The sequence below is a fragment of the Phoenix dactylifera genome, chromosome 14 (genome assembly GCF_009389715.1).
Source record: "Phoenix dactylifera cultivar Barhee BC4 chromosome 14, palm_55x_up_171113_PBpolish2nd_filt_p, whole genome shotgun sequence".
Classification (NCBI taxonomy): domain Eukaryota; kingdom Viridiplantae; phylum Streptophyta; class Magnoliopsida; order Arecales; family Arecaceae; genus Phoenix; species Phoenix dactylifera.
This window is the reverse complement of record NC_052405.1, coordinates 3,278,350-3,289,951: the sequence shown is the minus strand read 5'-3', so window position 1 is coordinate 3,289,951 and position 11,602 is coordinate 3,278,350. Positions and strand designations below refer to the sequence as shown.

Genomic DNA, 11,602 nt, shown 5'->3' with positions numbered 1-11,602 from the left:
AGAGACCGGTGGGTTGAGATATTGGTTTGCCTTCGGACCGAGGAAACCGGCTTGCCCGACACGATAAATGGGCCCACGCTAGGGCCCGTAAATTAAATAAATATTAATAGACAAGAGGAGAATATAATGGGATTGACCATTAAATTACTGCATAGGTTGCACCTGTAGCACAACCTGAATGAAATAAATACTCATCCAAAAATGTCCAAATGTCTACGCAAACAAAATGCATCCATAAGTGATGCGTGTCGTGGATTATTACTTAGGATGATGTTACGGAACCTATTTAGCCGGTTGGACCGGACAAACTTGGCATCATTTCGTTTCTAAAATTAAAGTAGCACTAATAATAGCCTTTTCTATTTAAATCCAGCATCACGCCGCACAGAGATAGACTTCTGAAATGCATAAAAAGGGGTGGGCACTAGGACGGAAACAAGTTTAGATCAAACGGTTTTGTGCTCATCATTTTGATAAACCCATTTTTAAAGAATATCAAATATCAGCAGCCCCTTCATAACAAATAGATATACTAAAAAAAAAAGATATATTAACATATTATTAATATTAACAAAAATTGGTTGGTAGCCCGACGGCAAAAATTTCTGGTGACAATGGCAAAAAATCTTTCCTTCAAAATGTAGCTTTAAACTAATGTCAAACGTGCCGCACCAACAATCTACTGCTTCAACAAACTTTTGTATGAAATTATTAAGAGGGCTAAGAGCTCAAATTCATCCAGATCCAATTACTAATGCTATGATTAACCAGTTATCAGCCTCCAATGTGCCAGTATTGCAGTGTTCTATAACCTATATAGACCATGCAAAGCAGAGGTCATGGATGATAAAGATGGTGATGGTAGGGGAGGCGGAGGTCGTGGACAAACTATGCACGAAAAGCTAGTCTTAATTCTTAATGCATTTTAAATTTCATATCCGTTATCACAACTCTTTATGTATGATCTCATAAAATTGTTTAACCATCTCATGCTGATAAAATCCATAGTCATTATTTCACATATATATGGTGTTAACCCATCTGCGTGTCCGGCAAGCTTATCCACGGCATCCTTTGCTGTGCCATGAGCACATGAGATGCCAAGTGCCATATTTCGTGGCTGTCTTAAATCATAATCACCCAGTCTATCCATAGCAGCCGCTTCAATGGATGAATCACTGGGTCGAACGGTCCTTAATTAATGATTCAACAGATGGAATTCGACTCTCTTCTTGCACACCAGTGGATAGCGTCCATATATACATCGGATCCATTCCCTGAACCAGGTAAAAGCCATCTCGAATCTTATCGAAGACGATCCAAAATTTGTCTAATTAGAGCAAATAAATCCGACATGATACTCTTGACATTAACATTTTGAGGGGAAAAATGTGAGACCATGCACTAAAAGTAATGTTGAAGAAGGAGCAATCTTTGGCAGTTCCACTAATGAACCTTTATGAGCTTCTGTAACAGCATTTTATTGCCCAGCCCATAAGTAAGGGGAACAAGCTCAAGTGGGCTCGACTTAACAATGAGCTCTCTTAAGAAAGCTTGACCAGGTAAAGACTGAGCTGAAGAAAAGACGGGTCTTGAGAACTCAGGGAAGCTGGGAGTGGAAAGAAATTTAAAAATGGCATTCGCGCGTGGGCATCCCGGCGAGTCTTAGGCAAACCAGTGGTGACTGTCGAACTATGTTGTCAAAGTCGAGGTCTAGAGCATTCAGTAACGCGAATGCTGGCTATTCGACAAGTAAGTTTATTTAAAGGGATAGGAGTTTCATGATGTGCCCTCTTCCTTGCTTTCAAAGCTTTAATTGGTAACGATGCTCCGCTATTCTGTAGAAGCATCACCATGTTCTTTCTTTCTTTCTTTCTTTTCCACGGCGATGTGAGTGGAGGCAGTGGTGGTGGTTTGACTCACTTTCTTGTTAGACTCGCTTCGTCGAGCGTTTGGAAGAGCAGTCGCTCTGTAGTCCGTTGTCAACCGTGTCGCTTTTCAGGTCTTGACTTTTCGACGCCATTCGCACGGATCATCCGTTCCCGTCCAGAAAGCAAAACATGAAACCAAAAAACAAAAAACAACAAAAAGAAAAGTCGCACGAACCAGAGAGGGACAGCTTATGTTTTTCTTTTCTTTTTTTGGTGAAAAAGTCGCGTCTTAAGTTGATTCATTGGCTCTTGGCGTCGGCTCGTTAAGATATGTAGAATATGAAGGCAGGCTGCAAATTGATGTGGCTTGGGAGTGACGATGGTTACCGGCCAGATCAACCGACGACCAATAGCAAAGCACCACGGACGTATCCAGCCAACTAGCTAATAATGAAGCTCCATCCGTTCCTAAATCAAAGTATATTAAAAGTAGTTAAAGACCATTTATGAGGCCAGTTGCTGCATGATTACGGACATCTCAGCAGTTAATGTATGTCCGACGGCTACTGCATGCCCGATCTTTTCGGACCTCTAGGTAGTATACTTTTTCTTGATTGATTCCACTCTTGACCGTAGTTAGCCAGAGGTGTTGAGAAAATGGAAAAGGCTGTGGATAACCTGCTGCCGATCACTACTTGACCGTCCTTTGAGAGACGTAGAAGTATTTACGTCGGTGATTGGCTGAACACATGCATATGGGGTCTCACTGATACCACCTTCAAGTTTTGCGTTAATCCTCAACCGCCACATCCCACGTTGAACAATGATCATTAGCTGGTGATTAGTATCGATACTTATAAAAGCAGTGTCAAGCCATAGGTCGCAAAATTATTTTTTGACCAAGCTCCCCACGAAATATGGTGGCTCCAACTTATGCACGGCATACATGAGTAGAAATCGATCCTATACAACCTCAAATCCAAGAATATCCCATGACTGAGATATGTATGGCAGATTATTTTTTTTTCTGAGGTTATATGACCATGGGCCTCCCACAAGTCAAACTTTAAGAAAAAATTCCCAATAATTATATTAGTCATGTAAAATCTATTGTGCGCGCACATACTTGCAGTATGGTTGTAGAAAGTTCCATGGACAAGTAAAGACGCATCAAACCGGTAATACTACTAATGAACTCAAAGTCCGCTTATTTTTTTTTCTCTCTCTTTTGGTAAGATCGAACGTGGTCCGATATACCGACCAGAGGGTGATTCATCGACAATTAGTCGTTTATAGCTACCGTCCACCTGCGTCTGTCCAATATCTTCGAAAGCCGTGGCTCAGCTTGACAAATTTTTACGCTCCCACATTTGTCGACAAGACAACTGAACGACAGATCGTGTTATTGGTGTTATATTTTATATATATATATATATAGGAACCATTGCTGCTCTTATTCTGCTTCCTGTTCCCATGCGTGGACCTGGACTGACGGCTTCTATGAGCTAGTCATGCATGTTGACTGCACAAGCTGGAAGACGCTTCTGCTGTTGCTTTACACAGATATCTCTTTAATTTCGAGGCTGTGCCCTTTTTTATTTAGGAAAAAGAAAAGCGTTCCCGTACTCGTTTTAGTAGAGCGAATGAGCTCTCGCTCGACGCAGCGTCTTTCTGCCTAATTTGTAAAAAAAAAAATTCCCTGTGAATGCGAGGGCGCGAACGAAATCATTCAAGCAGGCACGACAAATGGCTCCTGCTGCTGCGCCCTCATCAATGGAAGCTGTTCCCGGGAGGCGAAATCAAGTCCGTCCGTCTACCCCCAGCGGCAAAAAGAAGAAAAGAAAGAAAAAACCCCACTATCCGCCAACGGGATCCGGACGCGATTCTCTCTTCAGGGAGGGACCGCAGCACTCTCTAAGGGCTGTGGCAGTTGCGCCCTACGGACTATGCGACCGTTAGATCCCTAGGCAGTGGGCCCCGCCACTCCGCCTCACGCGAGCCGAACCGCCGGCTACTGGATCGGTTGGAACCCCCAACTCGGCCCGGCCCGGCCCAGCAACCGGGCCCGAAGCGCGAAGCCACGTACTTCCCTCAGTTCCCTGTCAGCTACTTACCTGCCCTTTTCCCAACTTTGCCCCTCGCGCGAAAGCAGTCCCCGCCTCCCTAGCATACCTGGCGACACGTCCAGCCCGCCACCGATCTCTTGCCGACACGTTCACAAGCGAAACACGTCAGGAGCCTATGCGGAAAAAACTTTATATTAGTTGATTAATTAATTAATATTACAAGAAAACAAAATTCGGAGATAATCATTATCTCAAGCCTCAAACCCTCTCTCTCTCGCGTTGTACTTTTTTTAAAAAAAATTAAAAGCTGGTCGTTTTTTCCTCCTCGTAATCGCTCCTCTCTCTCTCTCTGGGCTTATATTACTTCCTAGGTACGGGTTCGGGCGAAGATAAAAATCGAAGGAAACAAATTGTTTCTTGGCTGGGGCGATGGCGGAGGAGGCGGAGGGGATGGCGGGACGAGGCGGAGGGGAGAGGAGGTCGAGGTGAGATGAGAAGAAGCTTCGATCGGTCGACGATGGCGCCGCTTTCTTGTTCTCACCACCTCCGGACCGCTGCGGTGCGCGTCGGTACCTCTAAGGCCCAGGCCGGTCTGGCCAAGATCATCGCCATCATCTCCACCGTCCCTCCTCCACCAATCGAGCGCCGCGGCGGTAATTCCGAGGCGGCGCGTGCGGGAGGGCTAGGGTTCGGCATCGATTTGAACCTCAGATTGGGCCCACCGCCGGAGATCGGAGCAGGAGCAGGAGGATCGTCGGGGAACGACGAGGAGGAGGAGGAGGAGGAGGGTGGGGACCCCACCGCGCAGAGCGTCGTGGTTGCCGATGATGTTGCCGAGCGAGCGGAGTCCGGGGAGGAGTCGACGGTGGAGAAGGGCTCGGGGAGGGCCCCGCGTGCGGTGGAGGAGAGCCGCGCCATCTCCCCGGCGGGGAGGAGCTCCGAAGGCGAATGCGATCCGGAGGAGGAAAGCCGGAAGGAAGCGGCGGAAGGAGCCAAAGAATCATCCGGGATCACGACTGCTCCATCGAGGAAAGCGGACGACGGCGACGAAGAGGAGGAGGCGGTGGTGGAGGTCGTCAAGAAAGAACGGGACGAAGAGGCGAAAGAAACCAAAGGCGGCGGCGCCGGAGAAGGACGGGATGAAGCGGGTAGGAATCCTAGGAAGGGCAACGGAAGCGGGGGTTATCTGGACCTGCTCCTGGAGGCAGTGCGGCAGGTCTCCGGCGGGTTGTTCGACGAGGAGCCGGCGAAGGAGAAGGAGGAGACGGCGGACGCGGAGGAGGAGAGGCCGTCGAAGAGAAGAGCGGCGGGGGTGGCGCAAGGCTCGAAGAGGAGAGGGGCAGGGTGGCTGCCGTTCGATCTGTACGTGGATTCGGCCCCCATCGTCCGATCGAAGCGCGGGCGGAACCAGGCGCTGCCGTCGCGTTACCGGGACTCCGTCCTCGACCCGTGGCGGAAGCTGCCGACGGTGACCCGCCACCGTCGGGCGGCGAGACCCTGAAACCGCCTGGTAAGCTTACCGTAGCCTCTCTCCAATACTTACAATTCGTAGATGCTGTCGTGCCTCTCTATCTATGATATATGATATAATATTTTGTGGAGTTATTTAATTAGAGAAGGCGGGCTGTAGCAAGTCGTAGATAGTTGTAGTGGGGTGTTGGCCGTCATGCTGTTAGCTTTGCGACGCTGCCAGAGGAATGAACGGATGTACCTTGAACCCATGCTTCTAATCCATCTATTATGAATCTATTATGTCCACTGTAGCCTGAGCCATGTTCCTTAGAGCCATCGTGCTAGAAGATTTCCTCTCTTCCAAACTTGCACAGCTGCACTTCTTCATGTCTTTAATCATGCTGTTATTAGCCAATGAAGAAACTTAACAAACCCACCTTTTTAAACCACTTGGGAATGCACTTGTGTCGTAAATAGCATTGCTCTCTAACTCAAATTTGGTTAGCAAAAAATCCTATGCAAGGGGATGGATTAGTATTCGCTGCCACACACGTATTTCCATTGATCGGGACACTACCGTTGATGGCCGTAACTGTGGATCCGTACCTTATGCAGATTTCTTATACTTAATTAATTTCGGATATACTCAAAAAGCTGCCCTGAGTGGAACTGCAAGGGGGGGCGTATTTGTCTTTTTATAATAAAATGAAATACTTTATGTTTCCACAGTGCAATCATTGTACGGTATGACGACTCTCCATCCAATCACGGATTTTGTTTTATCCGACTGAATAACTATACCATCTAAAAGGGTGCAAGAGCTTGGCTATAATAATCTCCATTTTTATCGACAACCAAACTATGCCTCAGTGTGCGATGTTCGTGTCCTTTATTCGGTAAACCTGCTGTAACGGTTACAACGTTTGCCGTATGACTAAAATATTAGTAAGAACTAGTTTCCATATTATGATAATATTACATTTTTTATCCACATCGGTAGCCATTGTAATGGACCTTAATGCCTTGTACTGGCAATATAACAGCCATTAAGTTTTTTTTTTTTTCTGAGAGAAAGGAAGAGTACTCTTATAAGTTGTTTTTACTGTTTAATGTTATCATAGATATTATCAAAGGTATCAAGAGAAAAAATTTGTCTAACATCATTATTAAACTAGTTAGTGCATGTTACAAATAACAGATTGAGTTCTGTAAGAGAATATCACTACAGGCATCGTAAAACACATGGTTTTTGGCTGCTTCTTGCATGTCTGGATGGAGATTTCCTAAAGCAGTTGTAACGAATTGTGATAATATGTTAAAACCATGGGTCCGGAGAAGATCCCAAAAGGGAATTCTGTGTTATAGAGAAACTGGAAAATCTGTGCAAGATGGACGTAATATGGGTATCTCTTCTTTCTTTCTCATTGTTTTTTCTTTGAAAATAACAAGTAATAGATGATAAAGTGTAAGATGTCCTTGGTTACACGTGAGCAAGTTGAGGGAAAAGGAAAAAGAATGTTTAGACGTACACACTGACTATGAAAATGAACGTAAGAATGAACAATGAAGGGCCAAAGTTGGGCTCGTGTTATTGACACCAGGTGACGGGACGAATTTTTCTTTCTGGTCTTAGTCCAGATTTTTTAACATTACCAAGATGCCATCGCGATCCTTTTTTTTCACTTTTTTCTTTTGTTTTGTTTTTTAGAACAAGAGGAGTTCTGACCCCATCTACCCATCCCATCCCACGTCGCCGGAGCTTAAGCCTGCAGGTAGACCGGGTTAAAGCTCATGCTACTATGAAGCGAGGATCGACGTCAATTGGAATCGTATCCGTATGCTCTTTCCCAACTAGCTTTCTTTTTTCTTTCACTACCTTATTTTATCAATTATTAGACCTTTACCAATTCTCTTTCTGCTAATTTGGAATCAAAGCAAGCATCGATACCGCTTGAAATGGAACCCCTTTTCTCTTGCCTAGGTATAGTAGATCCAAGCAAGTTCTCGGTGGTTCGCTAACTCTTTTTCTTTTTTTTTGTAAATAACTTATTTATCCCCATATCAGGTCTTCTCTTTTTGGGTAAACGATCAGGTCTTCTCTTTAAGATTATATAATCTATGACGCGCGTTACGTGATTAGGCCTTCAAAATTCGTTTGTTTCAATCCTTTCTTCTTCTACCATGAAATTCTCGAGCAAAAATGTAGCGACCAAGATAAACTCGTCCTAAATCACCCAAAAAAAAATTGACACTGTACACTAAGGTTAAATCACCAAGCAAGGCACTTGGAATGTGCTCCATTAATTTGTCCTTTCGAGACAACTTTTAAGAGGCTTTTCCTTCTTTATCCTTCATCGCATAGGGTTGGTTTCTCGCATGAGAGCGTGGTACGTGGCAACAGAAAAATGCTAAGTGGGAGGCCAATCATGCTATTAGAACTTCTCCATTTCTGCCCGGCCTGATGCATGGTGTGAGGAGATTGGGGCGCTTTTCGCCACGGAGCTGTTGTGAGATGCACCTACTTTGAATCACGCCCATTCGTCTTACAATGGGCTACCTCTGCAGTGCAGAGTTATTCTACTCTAAACCACCACAAAAACAATGAAATGCATCCCTTCCATTCTACTTTTGGAGTTCATTAAACTACTTTCTCTTGGATAGAGTCCACAACATTTCAGATAAGGTCGAGTGGCGGTGCAGTACTATCAGAGATACCAATTTCGCTTGCATCTGATGAAAACGCTAGCTAATATTGTAATGTCCATCGGCAACCAATTAATAAGATTCACCGAAACTTATTGCGGTAATGAATTACGATAGAGGTGGGACCTGGACTCTGGTGCCCAATTTTCTGTAGGTTTATCATCTAAACTAATTTGCACCCTTGTACGCCATTCAATATTTACTCCTAATAGTAGCCTGTTTCTTCGTGCATAGTGCTATGCATCGTTCCCATTGTCTATTTGCTTATTGGCAAAGAGGGGTGGTGCAATTCGCATAATCCAGAGGGGCCGGTGCAATTCGCGAGTGGGATCGATGGTAAAACGTCATGTAGGCGTCACTTATCGCAATCCAGTGCATCTCTCTTTAGCGCCACTTTTCTGGCGCAAGGCATGCATCTGGATTCTGGTCCGCGGGAGGCAAGTCGCGCGCGCGTGTGTGGAGGGAGGGGAAATTATTTTTTTTTGATACATTATATGCGCACACTAATTTTGCATGAACAGTGCCACTGAAGTTAAGAAGAAAAAGATGCAACCTAGGGCCGGGGAGATTCGTGGGCTCGTTTAATCGAGATCAGCCAATATGGATTGAGACAAGGGGCCGTATTTTTCAAAGAAAGAAGAAAAATGCACCATTGAATCGCGCAATCGTGGCTTCGAGATCTATAAAGACAGGTAAACCGAGAGTTCGAAATGCTTCTAGATTTGTGCATAGAGATATCCAACGGTCGATGCTGCGAAAGACGATCGATCGTTTCTTTCGCGACCACTGCAGTACCCGCCGGAATAATCAGCCATCCGCGGGGTCCAGGAGAGCAGATCCGAGGGCATTATAGTCGGAGCAGCAGCCGAGCCTCCTCGTCGCCTCGCGCACGCTGCAAGCTCCCTGCGCAAGTTATCTCTGGAGGTTCATGTGTTAGGTTGTACGTCCCAATTGATCATTATTGCTTCGATTACTGATATTCTGAAATGGGAAAGTAGGGGGGACACTTTGCGACCAAATTGACGCCGATGCCCCCAGTCAAAATTTGGCACCTCCCGTTATATCGTCATACTTGCAGCATGCCATCCCTCACCGTGACCGTCTGCTGCGATGCAGATATCTACCCCTTTTTTTTATTTATATTTTTGTCTAAATAAATTACTATTTTCAAAATAACTTTTTTTTATTACTTTTTTCTCAAAAAATGATTGTATGGTCCAAAAAAATAACACTTATAATCCAACCAGAGTAGAATGAAAAGATAATGATGTTATTTTCCAATATTTTATAATTATTTAGTAGTAATTATCTTCATACAAAAAAATATACTAGTTTTTGGGATAAATGACGGTGATAATGACCGCTATAATGATCAATAGTGGTTTCTGCAAAGTCTACTATAATGGCGTGACGTATTTAAAAGATCGCATTGTAATGAAAATATCGTCAATCCCCAAGTAAAATTGTTGAGTATGCCTTAAATTTATAAGCCCACAAAGTGGCTTTTTTCGGGCCAGGCAAATATAATTATTATAGTATACTAGTTTGAGTTCAAATCAACTTATACTATTATTATATATTTCTTATAATTCTTTAAAAAAAAAGAACAATTAAGTGTTTTGGAGATCAAGTGTATTGGAAGGATAGAATTTGAGAGCAAACCTTGTACTATGCAATCTTCATATTTTTATAGTAAAATTTTTGCATCATTTCTATCTGTGAACGTACATCAATAAACTGAACCATATAAATATTGTATATTTTTTTCTTCTTATTTCATTATTTTCTCCATCCGTCGCCACAAAAAATTGATTATTTTATGGACTTTAATAAATAATAAAAGTTAATGCTCTATAATTCGTCAAACATATTATTTTATTTACTTGAAATATTGTTTAAGTTCTTAGCAAACACAGATTTTCTTAAATGGAATAGCAAATTTATACCAAAAAAACAGATTAAACAGCTTTGAAAAAATAAATAATTATATATTCCAGCTAGCGTCGAAATTTAGAATTTAAAATATTAATTTTTTACTCAAATAAATGACGATACCGTCGACAGTGGCTTCTATTTTCATTATATTATGATCACTATAATTAAATAATGATTAAATAGTGGCCATGTAACATAAAAAAGATCTGCAAAAATTGTTATAAAGAAGCTATAGTGTTATATCGATTGTTTTCTAAATCTTCATTTGAAAATATAAAATCAGATATACAGGTGCTAATGCATAAAATAAATTTGCAAAAAAGTTTCCATAGTAGAGCTAAAATCCTCTAATTTATTGGGAAAAAAGAATACGTACTAATGAATTTTGACTATTAATATAGAAAAAAACAAACTTTTTAACCACCATGCTGCAATTAGGTTCTACACTTTGATGCAATACACTTGGATAGATAATATATCGGGGTTACAGATATAATACACACAGGGGTTGAAGGAAAGACTTTACAACCATCAACAGCTTCAATATTAGCAATCAAAAAAAAATCTAAATCATTGAATATAATCTAAAAGGTACAACAAACATATTAATAAAAAAATTGTATATTCTTTAAGTCTCTGTCTCGTGTATTAAGTCATCCCAAAATCGAGGTACAATATCATCCCATTAAAACAATATATATGGGATGAATTGATGCATGAGTTAGGTTTTCCGAAATATCTGATTTTTTTCATATATATATTTTAAACTTTTCAAATCATGTATAACGGTCTTAAATTTGATGGTACATGTAAAATCTTTTCTTTATACCCTGTGTATATTATAACTACACCGTGATATCAGAGCCATCGAGTAAGAGCAGCAGCAGAGAAGGCAGGGCAACCCTGAACAAGTTTGTCCGTATGCCTAAAAATTAATGACAGGGGTCACATTTTCCATTTCTTATGTTTATTTTGTTTGGTGAAGGTTTTGATCGGTGATAAAGCGGCCTTGGTCGCGGCCCTTTTTGTCTTTGTTTGTTGGAGTTGACACTCACAACCTTTTGTTGCAAAAAGAAACCCTTTTTGGCTTTGTTTGTTGGAGTTGATTCTCCCAATATTCTATTCAAAAAGAAGGAGCACTGTTTCTGCCGCGGGCGAGACATGGGGATGAGGTAGAATACGAATACGAGGGGGGGAATTAATTCATCAGTGGTACATTAGTGATTCAATGCACCGCTGGTACATTATATATTATTTATCATTGTACTCTGGCATCAGAATTAGTATAGCATCACTTTGGAGCGGGGGGCGGTACGGACCGGCACCACCGAAGTAGATTTTAAAAATAGAATGCATTGCTATTGAAGATAACTTTCGCCATGATAGTTGGATGAATTCAGAGGCACACTTCTGCATGACATCTAGACTAATTCTATTTTTAAGATAATCTGGGATGGCAGACTGAATCGCTTCTTATATAGCTTAGTACTCAGACAAAATGTGGACTAATTCACCATTCATCCCGCTTTCACTTTGGGATATTTTATTTTCTTAATTTTATGGAATGTATTCATA

At 42.3% G+C, this 11,602-nt stretch overlaps 1 protein-coding gene across 1 annotated transcript; it reads left to right on the top strand.

The window, feature by feature from the left end:
• The first annotated feature begins 4,223 nt into the window (after positions 1 to 4,223).
• LOC120113003 (coiled-coil domain-containing protein 96-like) lies at positions 4,224 to 7,351 on the top strand. The gene is made up of 2 exons (XM_039133340.1): positions 4,224 to 5,447; positions 7,098 to 7,351. The coding sequence occupies exon 1, from the start codon at positions 4,428 to 4,430 to the stop codon at positions 5,436 to 5,438; it is 1,011 nt and encodes a 336-aa protein (XP_038989268.1). The 5' UTR covers positions 4,224 to 4,427; the 3' UTR covers positions 5,439 to 5,447; positions 7,098 to 7,351.
• The last annotated feature ends 4,251 nt before the right edge of the window (positions 7,352 to 11,602 follow it).